We start from the raw sequence: 23,789 nt of genomic DNA, 5'->3' as shown, positions 1-23,789 counted from the left end.
TGTGAGAATCACATTGAAGTGAAGAGATGATGGGATTGCAATGCAAGAGTTGAAGTGTTGTCACCACTCATTTTTTGGGGGGGGAAGATAGGCGCAAGTGTAGTGTGACAGGCACCAGAAGGTATTTTTTCGAGGTCATAAGAAAGTAGAGCAAAACCATAGCGATTATATACATCTTTTAAGTCCACAAGAACCATCAGGGATAACTCAGTGTCTTAAAATTCAAGCACTAAAAATAACAGCGAAAGCAGTCATTGTGTTCTGTGATAAAACCAAGGAAAGAGCAGGTTTCCCAGTGGACTTGTGGCAAATTATTCCCGACAAAACACACATTAGAGAACTTCAATAACACCGTTTATTTATTACTTGACCTGTGTATGTGTGTGTGTGTGAGAGAGCATATGATTGTGAAATCTTTGAAATATAGCTCAGTAATAATACCCCATCCCCTTGCTGTACATGATCATATCTTGAGCTAAAAATACACAGGCGACCAAGATCTGGGTGACATGGTGAAAATAACAATCAAATAAGAAAGTCAACCAAGGCTTGGTTGGCGTGAACGGGGTTTGCTTTTTTTGAAATTGTTTTTAGTTAAAGCATTCCTCCTTTCCAATCAGAAAAACAATCAATTTTGTCGCACTTGGAATGGTTGATTGAATGACGTGTAGAAACCAGTGGTTACAGAGTTTTCGGGAAAACAAAACTTTGTTTGAATATAGTTTTATATTATATATATTATATATATATATATATATATATATATATATATATATATATATATATATATATATATATATATATATATATATATGTATATAGTTATTACATGAATAGATATATATTAATTTAAAAGCTTTTTAAAATAGCACAGTAAACACTTCACGCATGATAAAAACCACTGAATCTGTCTGATTGTTTCTGTATAGGCCAAGGGCGTTAAAAGAATCGCATCCTGGTAATTTATCACTTCACTTTCATTAATCATTACTGGTTCAAAAGTTAGAACATTCTCGTAATACTAAACATGACCTTTCATCTCGTTTTCTGTAGTAAAAAGCCATCCAGAAGAGGACTGACCCTCCACGTTACTGTTTGCAACTATATGTTGTAATACGTATGCAACTGTATTTCTCCACATGTGAACCACACAGAAAGAACTGAAATGAAAAAGTTACATAAGACAGTCAGTCAGAAACAGAAATACAGAATTTGTAGTCAGTTCTCTGCGTCCTTTTTTTCTGTGCCATCAATTACTGTACCTGTATAGCACCTGCTATACACATTTCACATTGTATGTCACTCATTATATATACCCACATAGTTTCTGTACAGTTGGCTCACTGGTTACCATAGAAATAGCTAAAGGGCTCCACATGACATTGGTCCAAGTTGATAACGCTTTATGTATGTAAACAGGCACACACAGCTCTCTAGAGTCCAAAACCACCTCTGTGGATGAACAGGTCCTTCATGCTCTCTTGTATTCCTGTTTCACTACTTCTCTTTCCTTTGCTGATAACTTTAAAATCTCCACAAGATCAAGACTGTTTCAAGCCCAGATCTCAGTCCTGCTGAGAGGAATAAGGCCTTGGAATGCTCCTCAGAAAATGAAAGTTTGACAGCTACTCAGTATTTAATTCTCCTCACCTCTTTTTGGCAACCAAAGCCGAGGCTTTGTTATAGTTTGCCACCCGAGAAAATGGCATTTATCCAAAGTTGTTGTTGTCCAGGTTTCTGTTTATTTAGTCTTAGTTTGAGGTCTCTATCATCAGTGTTGGTGGTCTATTACTGAACTTCACGCTGTCTCTGACAGGTCCACATGGAATGAGCTAGCAAATCCTCTTGTGGGCTGTAAGACAGAGAACAGTCATTAAGACAAATGACACTATTTCCCATGCGGCGTTTCTATTACGGCTACAAATACAGCTCGTTGAAGGATACATGCCACAAAGGACTGTTTGTGAAGATATTTATACACCATAAACGCTCCTCCACAGTGTGTAATACTAAACCTAAGGAATGGGATTTAAAAACGGTGACGATGAATACTTAAAATTTGATGTCTGCATTATGTAGAAAACACACAGTACAAAAATTGTGTCATTATCTATTAATGGGTCAATAAAAATGATATCGATATACAGTATAAAGCTAGATGTATCGTAGCTATGAAGCTATTTTAGCTATGACACAATCTTAGCATAGCATCAACCTCTGGAGTTGTTCCCCTTGTCTTTGCACCATGCTGAACATCACAACTTCTGCTGTGCCATAATGAAGCCCGTTTATTTGAAAAGACCAAAATTAAAATAAAACCACAAATCAAAAGGGTATAAAATATATTTTTATATTGCACATTTATCATTACACTGTGAAGCAGAAGAGATGAGCAGCCTGTTATATTAAGAGCAGGTTATTGCACCTTAAGGCTAAATAGCAATGATTTTTCCACACAGGCAATTGTTGTACTGTTGAGAAGTTGCTTGGCACACTTTGGTAAGTCACAAACAATTCTTTACCTGAGAGACAGCCCACAGTCAGCAGGCAGTTTCATGGAGGATGGCAGTGTACATGCTCGTGACTTGATTGGAAATGACCTCTCTACTGAGTGTATGTTGAATCCATTCTCTACTCTTAGAGCTAATAGATTATTCATGCTATGTGGGAGCGCGGAAATGATTTGTTATCGTCTCCTAATGAATGCTGTAGAACTCTTTGGAGCTGGAAATTCCCTTTTATTGTTCCAATTGATATCAATATGATGTATGCAGCTCAACCTTCCTAATTTAAGATTTTTGACTAATGTTTGTCAGCATGCTTGTCTACACACGGAACTCATTCTTTTCCAGAATAAAGTGGTACAGCTAATTCTTTCTATGGATTCGAATCAATAAACAATAAACAGCATTAGGATAGATGTGTGAGACAATGAAACAAATAAAATCATGAGGTGAGCTTGATGTTGATGACCTTTATATGTATGGGCATCAGATTTAAAAAAAATTGAAGATAGCTTGGCAAGACTTTTACAGGGGGAATTTACAGAGGGTGGGAGGGAGACAAATGGGCCACAGCAGATTCAGGGAGTCCAATTCATCTTCTTATTCTTTTTTATTTAATTATTATTATTTTTTTATGTCACATAATTACAGACAGTATTTAAGAGCACTGGGGAAGTCTATTTCAGTCGATATTGGAGAAAATGGGGGAAAGCAATAATGGATTACATTTTACATTTGATAAAAACAAATTACAAAAGAACAATACAACAAGCTAAAGTTGCACTTTGAAGCTCCTTAAAAACAGGAGAACTAAAAGTTTATAGTCCAGATCAGAAAGAGGTATATTCAGCAGTTCCTCTTTTAGTATCTGTACTGGACCTGACCAAAGTCAAAAGGTCCTCTGGATTTTTCATACTGATACTCACAGAAAAAAGTGGATTTGTACGGAAGGGTCCCCCTATCATACTCTTTCCTCTCTAGCGTGCTGGAGCTGTACTGCTGCTGTTGGGGATGGAGGTGATGGTGAAGGTTGTTGTGTGACTGTGACCTTTGACCATCCTTGCCAAAGGTGAAGAATGACCTATCGTTGGACGAAGCGGTGGACGATGTCAAGGCGACTTGGTCGGAGAGGTTGACAGACGAGGGTACCTCAGTGTCTGGCAATGTAGCGTCCATTCCGGGGACATGGAGGTTGCTGCGGTAGTCTGGCCCCTGGCGTGCATCAGATGGGACAAAGGATGGCATCCAGCAGCGGTCAGAATGACCCAGGGCCTTGCACTCCTCTGTGCAGTTGGAGAACAGATCAGCACCTGCAGTCAGTGAAAATACAAATAGAAGAGTGTAAGCTGAAAATGATTTATCATTCATGTCACAAGAAGTTAAAGTGCAGTAAAACTATTCTTCAAAGGGACAGTTTGCCTCTAAACCTCATTCATTTTGTATTAAATGTGCAATCAAAGTGAGGCAGCATTTAAAAAATATACCCCTCCAAGCATCACCATCTTAAAACACACAACTGCACTACCACCCTTAAACAAAAACTACAATTATCTGAAGAAATGTGACACGAAAAGCAAAGTATTTACATAACTGCCGACTTGCTCTTCAATGTCAATCATCCCTATACAACCAGACAGTCTGTAATTGACATAGGGTTACTGCCAAAAACAAAACATCCACATAAAAAAAAGATTATATTAACATGGGAAATGATATAATAAAAGAAGATGCATGAAAGGGATTTCAGTTATGTTAATTGCACTCTCTTAGAGAGAATAAAGAGAGGGGGATGGCGGGATAAGTGTATGAGCGAGATTATAAAAGGGAATAAATGAAGGAAAAGAAACATGAACAGAGCCATCATAACAATTACACCCTGCAGCCAATTTTCTCCTGTGCAGATTGGATTTATGTTTCTTCATGTTTTCCAATGTAGCTGGTTAAATGTGGAAAAGCAATAGAATAGTGTGATCAAAGAAGGAGACAGGAGGTTGAGGGCTTACATCAGGGAGGAGGAAGGCAAAGGGATAGTGAGAGAAAGAAAAGGGGGCCATCTACAACCCTTCCACTCGCCATTCCCCCAAGGCCAAAATGGCTTTCTGTCAAAGAGCCCGCAGTTGCAGAAATGTACCCTTGTGAACAATGTGACTAGTGACCTCTAGTATATAGCATTATTATCCACAGTGCAGGTGTACCTAATAGTTTGACCAGTTAGTGCATAAAAATAAATATTTGCGTGATAAGATAAAACCAAGCAGAGTACTCCAAATGTTAGGCAATAACAAGTAAAATAGTCAGACAATGACTTAACACATCAAGTAAATAACAAAAAATTACCATGATGGTATAAATGGGTAACTTTAAAAATTTTTGTTTTTCCTCTTTACCTTTCCTCTTGCGAGGGGAGAAAAAATGATTCTCAAAATATCTGACCATCTTACTGTAAATTATATTTACCCAACATGAACAAAGAAAGCACAGAGAGAGCGGGATATGTCATTAAATGCACCTTGTCAAATTTTCTATTTCACTTATGTTTACTTAGACAGGATAATACTGCTATTGTGTGCTGTGCACCTATCACAACAATTTGATATCCTTTAAACAGTAATAAATGAATAAGAACAGACAGGAAAAGCACTGTATTATTTTTATTGTGTGAAGAGATGGGAACATTTCAGGATAGTGTTGTGCTTGAGACCAGTGCTCTCACTATCTTTTTGCCCTTTTTCTGACAATGTGTGTCGTCATTGTGGGTGTTTATATTTTCCATAAAGTTTTTTTTTGTTTTTGTTTTTGTCTGACCCTACCTCCATAATTTGTTGGTTAATACAGTACTCTACTATGTTTTTCTGTCCATTTTAAACATTCTTTCAGTTATTTTGTGTCATTTAGAATCAGGTACCTATAAAGAGTTGTGTGGTTCACCTTCAAAAATTACAATAGACAATAACAAATCATTGCTGTCTAACAATAAATTACAGCTAAAGCTGGGTAAACACACACATATGGGGCTTAATTTGAGCAATTTTCCTCTTTTCTGATCAAAGTCAGCAAAGGCCTGATTGTTGAATGTCACTGAAAGATTATCTTGACCAATTATCCTGTGGTATGGTGTGTTAAGAGCAGAGGTGGGTAGAGTAGCCAAATATTGTACTCAAGTAAGAGTACCGTTACTTGAGAATAATATGACTCAAGTAAAAGTAAAAAGTAGTCATCCAAACATTTACTTGAGTAAGCATAAGAAAGTACTCAATGAAAAAACTACTCAAGTAAAGAGTAATTTGTCAGTAACTTCAGATTTTATTTTATTTTTTAAATCAGAGCATGAACATCAAATTAAAAAAAATTATAAATGGTAGTCGACACGCACCTGCCACCATTTAAATTTTTAACTGCCAAAAAAACAAAAACACATGCATTGGGACCTACAGAAACACTATTTGCTTTATTGACTTCAATTGACTTGATGAAGAAGCTGTTTGCTGAACAGACTTAGTGATTGTGTGTGTGCTAATTTTGCCACATCCACGATCAAAACAACAGCAAAAACATCTTACGACAAAGTGTTTTCTCAAGTTAGAAGTGGGCTGAAATGTCCAAGTTTGGGCAGTCACAATTAAAGAGCTGCATGACAAAGCTGTTGTTTTTTGGTCGTGCGGCTGTTTTTCCCCCCCCCCAAAATGAGCCATTTTGATTGGCTCGCGAAGGCTACGTGCGCAGTCATGTGACTGCCTTGTGTCGTCTGATTGGTGAATTAGAGTCAAATGACATAAGTGATCTCGTTTGATTGGTGCAATGGGCGCCCATTGCGGAAGTCAAAGAAAAGTCTAAAAACACACACAAGAATGGATAAATAAAAGTAGCGAATGGCATGTCGATCATTGTAACGGAGTAAAAGTATCAATCCTTCTTCACATAAATACTCAAGTAAAAGTAAAAAGTACAGTTCATTTAAAGTACTCTGACAAGTACAGTTTATCGAAAATGTTACTTGACTAAATGTAACAGAGTAAATGTAACACGTTACTACCCACCTCTGGTTAAGAGTGTTTTTTTTTTTTGGGGGGGGGGGGCTGAAAGACTACGAAAGTAGAGAAGTCATTGTTTCTGTTGTGTTTGTATAATGTGTCATTCACGACAATGAAAATGACAAGGAAAAGCTTTTGCAACAGAGTTCCAGGCCTGGTGTCACAATAGAAACAGTAAATTCCAATTTCCCTTCGAAGTAATCAACCTGGAGTCTCGCGCACTTTCCCAGCCATCTCTGCCACTCCTTGAAGCACTCCAGGAAGGATTCTTCTGGGCTCCTCGGCAGCTCAGTTGTCACGGCCATCTTGATGTCATCCATGCACGTTGTCATGGCAAAGCAGCCATGAGTATTCCTGCCGCAACTCTCCCCGCTTCTCGCGCACTGACTGAAGCAAAAACCGCAGGATCTCTTTGTTGATGTGTTGCTTGATAGTTTGGCCCACAGTTAAGTGGAAAACTCATAGTTCGTAGTTTGGATTTGATATACTGACTATTAGGGCTGCAGCTCTTGAATATTTCAATATTTGGTTATCCTACCAAAATGGTATTCGGACAAATTTCATTTTTGCTTAGTTAAAGATAAATTATGAATACACAAGAAAATATAAGCCATTTCACTTAAAAATGAATGACCTACTGTTTTATTTCTTAAATTCACATTGCGCAGCAAAATGTATTTTTTGTGTGTGATATAAAAACATCCAGCGGTAACTCGGACCTTTTCGCTTGGTCTACCCATGCTTGCGAGGGTTTATTTCGAGTATCCAGGTTTCCTCCCACAGTTCAAAAATGTGCATGTTAGATTAACTGAAGCTTCTAAATTGGCAACAGATGTGAATGGTAGAGGGAATGTATATATGTGTCAGCCCTGTGACTGACTGGCGACCTGCTTCTTGTCCCACCATTAGCTTTGATAATCTCCATCTCACTATTTGTGATATTTTTTTACACATAAGTAACCTCTCACATGACAATGAGCATTATATGACAACGTTGAACATTTAATTTGAGTTACTTTTAAATTTAAAATGAAATCTGAATCTAATTCCAACTATAAATATCATCTATGCTCATGTAAGTACCACTATCAACTGGTCATAGCTGAAGCTGGCCCTTGTTTTTGTGTGCCTTGTGTTGATGTAATAATGCTTCTAATTCAGGACACAACGGGAGTAAGGCAGGCAATGCGACCGCAGTGACCATGAAGTCAGATGAGACACAAGGCTCCCAGACAATCAACAGCGTGGGCCAAATAGAAATGCGAGGCACAGATTTCCGGGGCAGCAAAGGCAGAGAAGCTGCAGGAGCAGAGAGAAGGACCCCGGAAAACACAGATGGCGAGAGCAATGGCCAAAAAATTGACAGGGGGACACCACAGATGGAGCAAGAAAAGTGGTTAAATACATACTGTACAGAAGTGGAAAGTTTATATACGAGTAAATACACTTTTATTGGTTTTCAAATATGATCTAATTTGCATAAAAAACATTAAAATAATTAAAATAGTACTGTCCATATTACTATGTATATATGACAATTTCATACATATTAGAAGTTTAATTTTATCCTTTCAATATTACTACTTATTATTATTATTTAATCCTGTAACACTGCTACTGCAAAAAAACATATATGCAGGGGCAACTAAAGTAACGATTGGCATTTGGCCTTTTGATGATTTGTTGACATTTGCCTATGTTGCTCTTCGGTATTCTAATCTTCTCTGGGTCATTGTGAAAATAAGTGGTCGACAGTCACAATGCTCATTCATCTTAAAGTACATCAGTGTTAATCAAATCAAAGGCAACAATGGGGTATTGTACTCTGGAGAAGATGGGTAAACATAGTTTGCAAAGACTCGGCAACTTGAGAAAGGTCTTTGCCTGTCAGCTTGCGCTTAACCAACAGCGACATCAACACATATGTTTGCAAACACACAGGCTTAAAAGTACTCATATGCCAAGTTATGTAAATGCTTGGAAGCGAACAGACAGACGGACCATGTGCGCATGACACCCAGTGGCTGTTGAGCCTCATGAAGCACCTTCACTTCCTCGGGCAGGAAGCAAACAACAACCAAAACAGTGAGTGGCAATGACAGTCCCTGCCAACAGCGCTCTCCCTCATCATGACCTCATCCGGCAGGCAAACACACACACACACACACACAAGCATGCAAACTCGAACACATGCAAGGGGGTAAACAATGCTACACAAGGAAAACACAATCCACTTTCTAATAAGCCATCAGCACATTTCCCCCCCTGAATGTTTTGTTTTTCATTACATCGGTGCACGTTTCAGAAATCCCATGTTGGAGTGATTTGACTAATTGTGCTGCCTGACATACAATCAGCAAGTGGAGGCTGAAGAAAATGAGCGAAAACAAATTGTGAGGGGATAAATGACACACATGTTTCAATGCACTGTGTGGATACTCAGATTAAAATGGCAGGGGAACAGCAAAGCTTCCTTGCACGGGCTGCCCATTGATGAGTAAACCACAGACCTCCCAGGGCAAAAACAGAGCAAGATGGCTGCCACCTACGCAGCAATGACAGACACAGAAATTGTTGTGAGCCTCGCAGAGGCAGCTACTAAATGTTTTGATGGAGAGTCGAGATGGCTGCTTGCCCATGCGCTGCCTGGTTGATTAATATCCCACCTTCCTGTACAGCCTCTGGGTGACCACTGGTTATTGATCTCTGGTTTGTGTGTTATTTGGATGCAGCAACATGTGCTGGATACTTTTTAATGAAATCAATACAACTTTCCCAAAGTTGTCATAGCTCAAGTTGTTGCAAAATAAGAATTATCTTTTCAATTAAAGATTTTTTAAACGACTATCCATCCATCCTTTTTCTATACCACTTGCTCTCATTGGGGTTGGGGTGAGCTAGCGCCTATCCCAGCTGATTTTGGGTTACTCTAAATGGCTGTAAAGATATCATGCAAAATACTACTATTCCACAGTAACACTATATACTTTTATATTACAATATTATTCCCTATATTCCCTACGAGAATTTGTGTCCTGGGTGTGAGCAAAGGTGGTTACAGAAGTATGTTTGCTAAATGCCTTTGACAGATCACTGACAGGGAAACATGATGCCTGCTACTAATTCATAATCATCAAATCATCATACACCCCTGCCACAATGATTTAATTGCCTCATTTGTCATGGCATTTGTTCTCACGAAAATGTCATCATGACGATAATTTCTGCTCTCCCTACCGTCTCACAGATCTCAGCATCCGTGTCTGAAATGCCTTTTTTTTGCTTGTTCACTCAATTTCCTATTAGGCAGACAAGGGGCATAATGCAGAGAGAAGACAGCACCTTATTAGAATAAAACAACCTGAATGAGGGTGTGGGCTAGATAAGGGTGTGGCAGTCAGTCATTTGTGCTTCGGATCCTGACAAAGCAGTGTTTCACTCCAGACACACTGCTTTCAGGAAAGCTATTTGCACACTTATAAAAAGCATCTGGAGATAACCTCACAGGCACAGTCCCTTTGATTTAAAACAACATCAGTTGCCTTATTTTCGAACGTGTCAGAAGGGTGGCTGAGCGATTAGCAAATACAGGTCTGGTTGATAATATGCCAACTGCAGATGGTTTTCATCTGATTTTAACTAATCTGAAACATACCAAAAGGGACATTGTGATGTGCGGTCCTATGAGGACAACCTGCCTCTAAACCCCCTTTGATAATTTCTATGCAAAGGCTTCAGAAATGAATTACTGCTCAGCCAAGTGTTGCGGAGATCCAACGTGTGAGGAAAACAGAATGAAGGCTGATACTCTGCCACAAATGTGCGTCATATAGCCGTTTGGATGTATACACACTGGCAAATTTGCTTAAGCAGACAAATTCTGGAGAAATACACAAAACTGATGGGAGGTCTATGCTGGTTTTAGCTCAGCACAAAAGGATGTTAACCAACACACACTGCCCACATTAAACAAGTAGATGTAATTGTATACAGTACTGTTGTTGACTGAGCTTTACTCAGCACTTTAGATGAAAAGATCAATGTAAGGTCAAGAAGCAAATTACACTGGACGATCACATATTTGCAATTCAGCATTCATGAATTCACCTATTCTGGAGTTGGGAACCTCTGGCATGAGGCTGATTCTATACATATCTAGATACCCGGGTATCGATTCAATTCAAAAACGATATATTTACAGACGGAACAATTAGATACGATTCTCGATTTGATTCGGTCCAGAAAAAATGTGATAGTTAATTTGCATTTGCACACGTCTTAATCATAAAGAACCTTGACTTGACTTAACCCAATTCTATAAAATGACATTTGTCTAACCCTATTTTCAAACATGTAAAAGATCACTTAATCCTGAGCATTGTTGCTTTATGGCACTGTAATATATATACTTTCGTATATATTCTTTTAATTATTATTATTAATAATAATTTAAATAGACCACAAGAATACAACAATTTTAAAGTTTTTCTCCTCGCAAACTCTGCACGAATAATATTTAACTGGTGATTGTTGTCAGCTTTGGGACATACCTGGATTTGTCTCCTCTCAGAAGGTTCTTTTTAGGGTTACACAGTACCAACACGTACGTATAAGTAGACCGCAAGGACTCGAGAAGAAGCATTAGTTTGGTGAGTTACAAGAGATGTACCTACCTTTGCCATATTGTCTGCATGTTAAAAATCTGCGGCGCACATTTCGTCGATGGCGGACTTGATATAAGGTCCGTAACGTGACGTTGCATTCAATGTTTAAAACTGATGGGGGAACGCTACTTTGCTATTGCTGTGACCACGAAAGGAGCTCACATACTGAAAATCTATTTGATTTTGAAAAAGTGACGCTACGGAGAAATATAGTTAAACTAGTAGTGTCGCTAGTATCCACCACTGCTGTGTTTGGTTGTAAACATAACGTTACCTGCCGAGCACAGCGCAAGAACTCTCACGCTTGTTTTACGAGAAGAAATTCATAAAGCCTCAGGTAACCGATTCCTACCCACACGATATACGGTCCACAGCCCTGCAACCGATGTATATAAGGATTCCTGGAGGATTTTGTATCAATGGTCTAGTCTGCTACCAATGCGATTGTATCTCTTGCCTTTACGAAGGGTTTTTCTTTGCCAATCCTAACCTATTTGCAGACTTTTTTTTAACCTATCATGTTATTCGCGTAAAAACTCACCTATTCAAGATTTTCTGTCATGTGGAAAAAAACATCAGTTTTTTAGTTTCGTGGCCAAATACTGTCTATAGTATTCCTGCTATTTAATGTTTTGTAGTATCTCTTTAATTGAGACAGCAAGCTGTTACTGTCGACCGTAACCACACAAAAAACATCAAACTAGTTGTCCGCTCAACCTAGCTTCCGCGGTGGAAGGCAGAAGGCAGAATAATGCCTATACACACGTTCCTTCGCTCTGCTCCTAGCCAATGACTTACTGAGATTCACAAACATTTTATTGTAGCATCTCTGTAACTGAGACAACAAACACTGTTAGCTGTACCCACACCCAAAAAAAACCATCAAACTAGTTGTCCGCTGAACCAAACATCCGTTTAACCAGTCATCCCCGGCCGAAGGCTGGTGTGTGTCTAGACGAATATTTTGCCTGCACACAATTGCTCATCCAATTAGAAATCTAACAGCAGCCATGCTAGATTTGTGATTGAGAGTCAGCGTGGGAAGTGTGGTAGCTAAGCTAAAACACAAAGTGACAACATGGGAAACATCTAGAAACTCAAAATCGAGTTGGTGCGGAACACAGTGGCACACCACAGTGTTGGGGGGAGGAGCTACAGTATCCCTTCGTCTTTAATTAAAAGGTAAAAACATTTGATGAAATTTTGACCTTGAAAAGTACCAACACTGAACTATTGAATATACCAATTACATAATCCCACGTTATCACACATTTAAAGAATGAGGTTATTTTTCCATCAGATGACGTCCCAGTAGCTTTGAACATACGGACAAGTGGAAACTGGTACGTATCCAAACCTTTCCATCGGAAATGCTTAATGTGTTGCTGTGCATGACTGTGACTGTGCATGCTTAGCTGTAAGCAGTTTACTCTTTTTAATAAGGGTTACAGCAATTTTTTAAGATGTTTCTAAGTGTCTTAAATGGTATTAAAGTATTTTGGGATCACAGTTTGTAGTATATTTATGGTAATCTAAACTATTAAAAAACATAGTTATGATCACATTTAGGGTAGCGTCAATTGATATTCGTAGTCAGGTTCCCCCACGAATAGCAGGGGTCCACTGTATAGTATGTAGAGTTCCAGGCAATATCAAAGACAACAAAATAAATATATGCCTTTTAGAGGATAATTCCATTTTAATTCCTGCATACTGTCTCTTGAGAGAGTGCAAAAACTCACATAAAAGTACCGTATTTTCACGACCATTGGGGCGCACCGTATTAAAAGGCGGAGTCTCAGTTACGGGGTCTATTTCTGTATTTAACACATGCATAAGGCGCACCGTATTATTGGGCGCAGGCATGGTAAAACATACGCTATCTTAAAACATAGGGTAGCACGCATGCACGCGAAAACAATGTTTTTAAAAAGGCAGCGGGAGCAAAACTGAGTTCGGTTGTACTTTATTGAAGTATTTAACAAGTTTTCAATCAAACACGCCAGGTTTGAGTCAGTCTCGTTGCCGTGCGCCTCCTCAGAAATGATGCCGGCTTTTACGAAAGCTCGAACAACCGTGCAAGCAGACACGTTAGCCCAAGCATCCACAATCCATTCACAAATTGTGGCGTAACTCGCCTGGCGCTGCCTCCTCGTCTTAGTAAAGCTGTGTTCGCCATCTGTCATCCATCGCTCCCACGCCGCTCACTTCACTTTGAACGCCCTATTTACACCGATGTCCAGCGGTTGGAGTTCATTAATCCATTGCTCGAGTTGGTCTTCCAACTTGGGCCACCTCGCCTTGTTTCCGCGTTTTGTTGTTCTTTTTTTTCCGCGGAAACTCAGCTTCGTCTTCTTGACTTGGCGAAGCTCGTTTTCCTGCTTCCTCCACTTGCGAACCATGGATTTGTTGATCTTGAATTCTCTCGCGGCTGCTCGATTCCCATCTTTCTACGTGTAACTGATAGCTTGCAGTTTAAATTGTACTTCGTAAGCGTGTCTCTTCGTCGGTGCAGTTTTCGACTGCGGTCAAGGCAGCCTCCACTCGTAAAGTAGCAGTCAAGCCAGCTGCCCCTAAATTTGTTCGTACTAGGCATTATGGAAATAGGTCACCAACTTGCAGTGAAAGCCACCTTCAAAATAAAAGCTTCCCAATAATACGGACGTCAGTGCTCTTCGGTTAAGGAATGCAACCAGCAAAGTTAATTTGAATCTTGAGATACGTTAAAAAATTTTGTTTATTTGATATCTTTTGAAAAATAAATGGTAAATGGACTGCACTTATATATAGCACTTTATCTACATCATCAGAGTGCCCAAAGCGCTTTACAAAGCCTCACATTCACACACACATTCATAAACCAATGGGCGACTGCTGCCATGCGAGGCACTGCCAGGCCCACTGGGAGCAAATTAGGGTTCAGTGTCTTGACCAAGGACACTTCGACATGCGGACAGTCGTAGCAGGGATTCGAACCTGTTCTACCTACTGAGCCAAAGCCACCCTAACATAATCCCATTGGTATCGCAAGACAAGTCCAGATCTGTGTGACAGACCACCAACGACTCCACTAAAAGAGGTTTGATGAAGATCTGATATTGTATTTCAAAATAAAAGTCTCCGAAAACTAATAAAACTAAATGTTTTAATGCATCTCAATATTCAAATTTACCTTGCTGGTTGCATTCCTTAACCGAAGAGCATTGCCGTCCGTATTATTGGGAAGCTTTTATTTTGAAGGTGGCTTTCGCCGCGAGTTGGCGATTTATTACCGTAATGCCTAGTACGAACAAAAATTAGGGGCGGCTGGCTTGATTGCTACTTTACGAGTGGAGGCTGGCTTGACCGGCGCTATATACCTACTGGGGGCGTGCCTTTAGCGTCCTCCTTCACGCGCACCCTTCCCCCTTTACGTCCGCATGCTGTCCTCAGACACGCCGCTTTACCTCTGTATAAGCAGCGTGTCGGCAGGAAATGCTCCCACTCAGTCAAGCGGAGCGCTCATCACACAACAACATTTATAGATTTTGGAACTCGGTGCACACATAAGGCGCGCCGCATTACAAGGCACCCCGTCCATTTTGGAGAAAATTTACGACTTTTAAGTGTGCCTTATGGTCGTGAAAATACAGTAACTTAGATTTATGTGCCTTACATGGTCCATACATGGAAAAACATCAAACTCCCTAAATTCCCTATTTAATTTCTTGGTTTTGGTTCCATTTGTGCGAAGTTTGCATGTTCTCCCCATGCCTGTGGGGGTTTTCTCCGGCTACTCCGGTTTCCTCCCACATCCCAAAAACATGCGTGGTAGGTTGATTGAAGACTCTAAATTGCCCGTAGGTGTGAATGTGAGTGCGAATTATTGTTTGTTTCTATGTGCCCTGTGGTTGGCTGGCGACCGATTCAGGGTGTACACCGCCTCTTGCCCGAAGTCAGATGGGACAGGCGCCAGCACGCGCATGACCCTAGTGAGGATAAGCGGTTAAGAGATTGGAAGGATGGATAGACCACATAACTATATGGGGAGCATAACACATAAAATAACACATGAAATACAAAAAATAAAATAAAATAAAGAAATAAAAAATACATATACCTTACTGGTATTTTATTGGCATACCTCTCCACAAACACACACTGCCTCCATATTTGAAAATACCACTAATGTGCTATTACCTCCCTTGGAGTGGTCATCTGTTCACTTAAAAATCTAACACAAGGAAAAGTGTTAATGTATGAAATAAAATACGGAGTAAAGAAACTGTACTGTATGTTCTCAGACCAGTGCCAAATGAACATTGTCAGAGCCAAACTGGAGCTGAGTATACTCTAATTTCTTTACAATTTAGCTCTCTTTTAGTTGCCATTCAACATTCCAAACAGGAAAGTGATAAAACTGTCTTCCTAATCAACATTGAATATGCATATCAAGACAGCATGTCATAAATGCTGTCATCCCTTTTCTGAAGTTCTTTTTTCCTGCTTTTTTTAGTAGAACTGTCGACAGCTGTATAAAGTGTCAAATATTTAAAATCTCAACTGCTGCCTTTCTCGTTTACACAGTGTGACCTTCCTCAAATATTTGATAAGCAAGAGCTGAGACTTAAACTATCAGTGGCGCATATATGGCTCTCTGTATCGCCTCAGGTGATAAAGAATGTCGAATGCCAGAGAGCCTAATGAGTACTGTTCACTGTCCCACAACACAGATCCAAAGAAGTCGAGTTTATATTTCCAGCACTGATATGATATTTGGCAGATTTAGGTCTTGACGGAGGTCTAATATGAGTTGTGTGAAGTGAAACCTCAAAGGAAGAGGGCAGTTCAATATGAAATCTGATTTTCCGTTGCTCCTCTTTTTGTCTGACTCCACTTGGATCAATAAACAGGTACACACCTAATCGAATGTTTGCATAAACAAGATGACTGCTATGGTAAGCTGTGTCTACAAAAAATGAATCTTCAACACTGTAAACCAAAGAAAAGGGATGCGGCAGTAAATAAATTAAATCGGAATATGTTTATCTATTTTGTAAATAATACAAATTAAACTTGAACAGTGCTCTGTAGCCCCAGCATCACCCCGCACACTCCCATGCCTCTTCATCCCTGCATGATGAACACTTTTCAAGTACAAAGGATCATGGAAATCATGTAAATATTATGTGCAATTCAAGCCTCTGGCATTTGTATTCAAATCCTTGCTGCATTTGCAACTTTGCACACATTCACAACTGCAAATAAGTATTTTTATCTTTTTTCTAATCGTTTCTTATTTTACCTTATTTTCTTAGTCTATTTATATTGCACACGTCTGTTTCCTAGCTACAGCCAAGGTGCCTTTGAGCAAGCCCGCTCAAGTGCTGCAGCACAGTTTGCAAACATCCTTACATTATTACCTCTCTCCTTGCATGCCTGCATGTGTGTGATTTGGTTCCATGTGTGGTGCGCAACACAAAAAGACACACCTGAGTGTGAGTTTCAATTTCCCCCTGAGGGATTACAATCAGTTAAAAATTATCCAAAAAAAACCACAATTACCTTGGGGCCCAAACATAATCATGTTTTTCTTTTAACGATTCAAGGGACAAGATATAGACCATAATCCTATTTCTTACAGTGTTGATTGGCTGACTTATATAAAAATGGGATGCAAAAATTAATATACCTGATTGAATGCATCTCATTATGTCACTTTATCTTCTGTGCCTTTGCCTTTCACTTGAGTGAATTTATTGATTAATGCCAGGAAAGAACTGCAGGCCTCACTTCCTCACCAATGAGTCGCTGTCCTTTCGGTACCACTCAGCGGAACACCAGAGGGGAGTGAGGGGAAGCAAAGAAAACTTTTGCCAAATAATCTCTCTTTTCACCTTCTATACAGAATGCAATCAACACCTTTTGGCGCTGGTCTTGGAAGCCAGCTAACAATGTAGTCAGAGCAGTCTTAGTCAAATATTAAAAAGTCCCCAGTCAGCTCAATTCACATCTCATGCACAAACACATTATTCTGCAAGATATCTATGATTATGATTAGAAGAACTCACTGGCAGAGTGGCCCCGGTTCGTGGCATCATGGTCACTGTCGCCTTGTTCGCTATCTCCGTGACCGCTGTCTTTTGAGCTCACGATGTCTGCTTCTTGGAATGCCGAACTGGAGGAGAGAGGCAGAATATAGTTGGTAACAGAGGGATAGGAGAACGAAAATATTTCATTAATTGAAAGGCCAGGAGAGTGCAAGTGACAGAACAAAGTCGGGGGAGAGAGAGAGAAAGAGAGAGAGAGAGAGAGCAAGAGAGAGAGAGACGACAAGAGAATCAGAGCCCGCCAACGCATAGCTGCATTAATACCGTCACGGCGGCCATCACGATTCTAAATTGGATGTTACACATGGCATGTAATGAAATCCAGTCTTAGAGCTTTAATAGGCACCGCTCTGCCAGTTATGGGACTGGTGCCAAATTGAAGAGCTACATTACGGACACATTGGGAACCATGTAGCCTCTCAGAGCCACAATTAATGATGTAGAATCCACAAGACTAATACTGATGGGTGTAGTATTCAGTTTTATAGATCTGTGAATAGAGTGTGGTTCCCGTTGGCCAGCTGGATGTTAGCGGTCCTCTGACAGTGAATGGTTATGTGGTTCGCCTACCTCAGCATATTGTTAATATCCAGTGTGTGTGTGTGTGTGTGTGTGTGTGTGTGTGTGTGTGTGAAAGTGAGTATAAGTGCGCAAGAGAGACAATGTGTGCTTTTCGCTACCTGTTAACACGTCTTGGTCTGTCCACCAGGTAGCTGAGTTCCGCGCGTTGATGTTTATTCTAGAAAACCCATAAAAACAAATCAGATCATCTCAACTACAAATAGACACACAGGTGAATACAACCATTCGAGAAACACAGGTTTAAATGCATACATTAGCGTAGAAGAGTTAAAAACTATTTTTGCAGTGGCACAAAAACGACGGATGTTGAATGCATCCACTTGCACGCACAGATCCACTTAATGACTGGGTGAGAAGAGAGCAGTGGAGAGTGGGTTAGGAGGCGATTGAATGTGTAAATGATTGAGCCAACCTACGCTGGGACTGAACAACCTTTGTTCACGCTGCTGCCATGCTGGGTCGTGCAGAGAATACTTAAAGCACAGCAAAGGCAAGACTGTGACTGGCTGTCTGGCAAAACTCCAGCCACACTGCAATCAACAAAAAAGCTTCAAGTCCTCGAAGCTCTCCGGTGCAAAACGTACAGGCTGAGCACAAAATGGGGCCACCAACTCACTTATCTTTTTTCTCCTAATGTTTGCCGCTTCATTATATTTTGGTCATCTATATATATATATACATATATATATATATGTATATGAATCATTCCTTGAAAAAAAAAAAAAAATGTACCGGCATTACCAGATAACTAGCAGCCCTTTACTGCTCAGTGACAGTTTTTTTTTTTGTCAATGTCTTTATGTCTCAAAAGTGTTCTCTGTCAATTGACTGTCTGTTGTTGTACTAGAGCAGCTCCAACTACCGGAGACAAATTCCTTGTGTGTTTTTTGGACATGATAAAGATGATTCTGATTCTGATTGAAGAAACGGACATTATTAGATCTATATCATCTTTCACACAGAGAGTCTAGTTCTTGGCTTTTTTTTTTCTACAAAAATTCTAAGAAATGAAGATTCTCTGTACTGTAATTTCTATGAATAAAACTGACTATGTAGATGATCTCTACTGCAAATTAACTTCAAATGCCCTTGCAATTACACAATATATACACACTATACGCAAAACATGCATGGTCTGTCTGTGCATTGGAGGTCAAACCATTCCTATCAAAGCAAATAAAATGATACTTAAAATAATATAAACCATACTTTAAAGACTCAAAGATGTAGTCTGACTGGAAAAATACTCATATGAACTTTGTCTGCGGCCACATGAGAGTTAACAATTGACATGTTTAATCACCATTAGGCATGACAATGATTAAAGGCCACAAAGCTAAACAGTCATTCAATACAATTTCCATCTGTGGAAGGACTTTGGTTTGACATGGCTTGAATAGAAAACATGAAACACATGGTTGGATATTTATTTCTGCCTATATGATAGTGTTAAATGTTAACATTTTCATGCGTCTTGTCGTGGGAAGAAAAATCATGCTGTTTTTGTTTTGTTTTGTTTTTTTACCTCACTGGAAAGAATGCTGCCGTTGGATATGATGTCTGGTTGTTGGTCGCTGTAACCAGTAACTAAGGCGCCACACGGGTTGGTGTGATCCGTATCAGTGCTTCGGGAGGGACTGCATGGTTTTAGGAACATCAGATCAGTTTTGGCAGACTCTGGTGTCAGACACACTTGGTAGCAGTACGAGTTCTGGTTCTGGTGGTGGTGGGAGCCAAATCCCCCTCCCACACTCCCCACTCCAGACTCCTCCACGGGCACCTGCCCCACAGGCCCAACACCTGATGTCACATTGGTACTCTGAACCAACATGATGTCTGACTTGCTGAGCTTCTTCTGCTTGCGGCCTCGAGCGTGCCTGCTACAGCAGGAGCTGCAACACATGCAACAGTCACCGGCCAACAGGCAGGTGTACAGGTTGAGTTTCTTGTCCTTTTGGCAGCGCACGGCCAAGACAATCATAGCCAAGAGGAAGATAAAGGACACGGAGCCGAGGGCTATGATCAGAATGAGCGTCAGGTCAAGAGAGGTTTCCTTTGCCTTCGAGGCGGAGCCACGATCCCCACCGCGACCTTCGACCACACTGTCCACTAATATCACACTCACACTGGCCGAGGATGACAGGGGGGGCTGTCCGTGGTCCCTCACTTCTATTAGTAGGTCATAATGGCCCTGAGAGTCCCGCTTGAGAGCGATCCGGCGGGCGGTCCTCAGCTCGCCTGTCCTCCAGTCCATACGAAACATGCCCATCTCGTTGCCCCGCAAGATGCTGTAAGACAGCCGTGCATTCTCGCCATCATCCGCATCCATGGCCACGATGCGTGTCACAAGGTAGCCAGGCTCAGCAGTGCGTGGCAGGGGCTCCTTCGCCGTGCCGTTTTTACCAATGGGTGCTATGACAGTTGGGGCGTTATCATTTTGGTCCACTATTATAACATTCACAGTGGCATTTGAGAAAAGCTCAGGTGTTCCTGTGTCCTTAGCCTGGACCATGAAGCTAAACTCTTTGAGCTGCTCATAATCGAAAGAGCGCAGTGCGTAAAGGTAACCGGTGTCCTGATTTATGGAAACATAAGTGTCCACAGACATGCCCTGGATGTCACACTCCAATATGGAGTAAGTAATAAGAGCGTTCTGGCCGATATCAGGGTCTAAAGCGCTCACAGCGTGAATGAAAGCCCCGGGCACATTATTCTCAGTCACATACACGTCATAAAGCACCTGCGTAAAACGGGGCGCGTTGTCATTGTCATCAGAGACGTGCACTTTAATGGACTTGCTGGCGGCAAGAGCGGGCTGGCCCTTATCTTTCGCCACCACTGTGATCGTGTAGGACTCCGTCGTCTCTCGGTCCAGCGGGCCGTCCGTCACGATAGTGTAGTAGTTTTTGAAAGACGACTTCAGCTTGAAAGGGACATCTCCCAGGATCTCGCAGCTCATTAAACCGTTCTCGCCCGAGTCCCGATCCGAGACGCTGAAAAGTGCGATGACTGTGCCCGGGGCGTCCTGCTCGCTCACGGACTCGGTCACAGTGCTGAAGCCGATCTCTGGAGTGTTATCGTTCGCGTCCAGCAGTTTCACGAGCACTTTGCAATGAGCGGGCACGGCGTTCGCCCCCAAATCTTTGGCTTGCACGTAAATCTGGTGCGTGTTGCTCTCCTCGTAGTCCACCACACCCGCCACCTCTATCCTACCCGTCCTGGCATCGATGCTGAATAAGTCTTTAATCCGCGGGGTATTGTGGTTGCTGAATGAATAAATAATTTCCCCGTTTTGCCCCTCGTCGACGTCAGTGGCGTTGAGCTGAATGACTTGGGTGCCCACGGGGGAGTTTTCCCGTAAGTTCACCGTGTAGACGGACTGGTCGAATGTGGGCGCGTTGTCGTTGGAGTCGAGAACTTTCACCACCAGGAGCGCGGTCCCGGTGCGCTGCGGGTTTCCCCCGTCCACGGCGGTGAGCACGTAGCGGTGAACCGCTTGCTGCTCCCTGTCCAGAGGCTTCTCCAGCACGAGCTCGGCGAACTTGTTCCCGTCGCTTTGAGTCTGCACGTCCAGGTAAAAATGGTTATTATTGGTGATGGCGTATGTGCTGAGAGCGTTTGCGCCAACGTCCGGGTCGAAGGCGTTCTCCACTGGGAAGCGCGTCCCGGGGATGGCGCTCTCGGATATCTCCACCGAAATGTCCGGCTCGGGAAAACTGGGTGGATTGTCGTTGATGTCCAGCACTTCGATCTCCACGCGAAAGAGTTCCAACGGGTTCTCCAAAAACACTTCCAAGTGCATTAGGCACGGGATGGTCTGCTTGCAGATTTCTTCTCGGTCAATTTTCTCCCTCACCACGAGCGCGCCGTTTTCTAAATTCATTTCTAGATAGGGTGTCCGTGAACTAGGCACAGTCTGGAAGCGGCGAGCGGAAAGTTTGGTCATGTCCAGCCCCAAATCCTCCGCGATATTCCCAACCACGGTCCCGGGCTCCTGCTCCTCTGCCACGGAGTAGCGGAGCTGAGAGAGCGCACCATCCAGGATGGAGACCAGAAAAAGCAACCGAATCATGTCTGCTCCCTCCCTGCGAAGTGCACTTCAAGAAAAAAAAAAAAAGTTAAAAAAAAAAAAAAGCTCTTATTCCTTATTTTTTACAAGCAGCGCGCATTTCCCAAGTTATCTGCCTTAAAAATGGCAGTAAGATTAAAAGGAAAACAAAGGTTTCCGTTTGTGAAATTCCCCTCCTTTGACTTGGGTAAGTGTAACATCTAGTCGTTTGCGATGTGTGAAGCACAGCCATCTGTTTTAATCAATTCTGCACCGGGTTGTAAGTTTTTGGCGTCGGGCTGGAGCCAGGGTGCATAGCAAACACTTCCTGTGCGCAGAAAAAAAACCCACTGTCCCCTTCTTCACAAAACGTCACACGACAAAGTAAGCAAGTCCTGGCTTGTAGAGGGGATGGGGAGAGGAAAAATATCTACAATTTCTAGACTGTGACGAATAGCAGGGCTTTTTCCTCAACCTCTCTACGTGAATGTAATCGGTGTGTCCGTGCGCTCAAAGCGGATGCTGTTCTCTGCTCGGCTTCTGTCAAGCGACTGTGAGCTGCGGGTTGGTTTTGCGCACAGCTTCTTTCCCCACCAGCCAATGGTGAGCTCAAGGACGGCGCGTAATGCCCCCTGATTGGGGCTCCGCGATGCCAGCCAGCGCTCACGCTCGAGCCTCTTAACAAAACCAGTTAAGCGCAGTTGCGCTCCTCATCTCTTCCCCTCTTCTCCTCCAGGCAAAGCCTCGGCGGTAACAGGGAAATTCAATGTTTTACACATTCGTTGAAATAACAGACTACAATAATAGAGATGATTGGAAGGAACCAACGGGGCTGAACGCACTCTGTCGAGGGAATGCTTTTTTTGCTCCAAAATGTTATGTTGGCTACCTGTTGTAATTATACTGTCGGTCGCTTAAAATTTTACAAAAAGACGTTGGAACGTTACCAGCAGCCAGCGGTGCAATTATTCCAGCATTTCTTTTCTTTTTTAAAATGTATTTATTGCAGTGGTCTCTGGAACTTAATAGCTACATGAGCCATACAGTATATATATATATATACACACACACACACACACACACACACACACACACACACACACATATATATATATATATATATATATATATATATATATATATATATATATATATATATATATATATATATATATATATACACACACACACACACACACACACACACACACACACACACACACACACACACACCGACTGAAGACAGTGCCTCCTTTGCCCTTCTTGGGACCATAACTCAGGGCTCAATGGTTACATGTTCTGTATAAAGTTCGATTGCATGTTGTTTGGGAGTCGTCACCAAACGGGTTTCCCATCAGAACACGATCACACATGGGTTGCTTTAATTCAGTTTAATGAAGCATTCTGCTTTAGTCCCACCGTGATGCTAATAGCTTGGAGTCTATTAGTTCCCCTATCTTCCACTTTTTTATCATTAAGTCTCCTCACATGCTGGCCTTCACTGTATGTGCAGTTGCATCATGTGCTAATTTAATTCACAATGAATAGATTAAATATGCAAATTTTTTAAATGGGTGGTTTCCGATGGGGGCATAAATAATTGAGGTGGTACTTGTGCGCATTTTTTGAGACGGCGATAACAAAGACGATGAAAATGGGTGTAATTGGAATTAATTAGCATAAGTCTCTAAATCCAAATGTAATAGACGGCGCACAACAATATAGACTATAATGCAAAGCGACGTGCCCATTGTGGAGTGGATTAAACAACGATTCTGCATCTAGCCACGCAAGTCAGAAGAAACAAAGAACAGACGTTCGATAAATTTTCACCCATGTCTGAGCCAGAGCTGTGTGACTGAATCGAGCTG

At 41.4% G+C, this 23,789-nt stretch overlaps 1 protein-coding gene across 5 annotated transcripts; it reads right to left on the bottom strand.

Annotated features, from left to right (window-relative positions):
- Positions 1-816: 816 nt before the first annotated feature.
- pcdh10a (protocadherin 10a) lies at positions 817-22,464 on the bottom strand. 5 transcript variants are annotated; one of them, XM_061769947.1, is made up of 6 exons: positions 19,396-22,464; positions 17,969-18,027; positions 17,250-17,356; positions 3,654-3,814; positions 3,431-3,585; positions 817-1,852 (listed from the first exon to the last, which is right to left on the bottom strand). In XM_061769947.1, the coding sequence occupies exons 1-5, from the start codon at positions 21,940-21,942 to the stop codon at positions 3,466-3,468; spliced, it is 2,994 nt and encodes a 997-aa protein (XP_061625931.1). In that variant the 5' UTR covers positions 21,943-22,464; the 3' UTR covers positions 817-1,852; positions 3,431-3,465. The 5 variants fall into 5 exon arrangements, with proteins under 5 accessions (XP_061625931.1, XP_061625929.1, XP_061625933.1 ...); XM_061769945.1 differs by having other exon boundaries at positions 3,431-3,814; XM_061769949.1 differs by lacking the exon at positions 3,431-3,585.
- Between the last annotated feature and the right edge of the window lie 1,325 nt (positions 22,465-23,789).

This window comes from Phyllopteryx taeniolatus, chromosome 4 (assembly GCF_024500385.1).
Source record: "Phyllopteryx taeniolatus isolate TA_2022b chromosome 4, UOR_Ptae_1.2, whole genome shotgun sequence".
NCBI lineage: Eukaryota > Metazoa > Chordata > Actinopteri > Syngnathiformes > Syngnathidae > Phyllopteryx > Phyllopteryx taeniolatus.
This window is presented reverse-complemented; position numbering and strand designations above follow the sequence as displayed.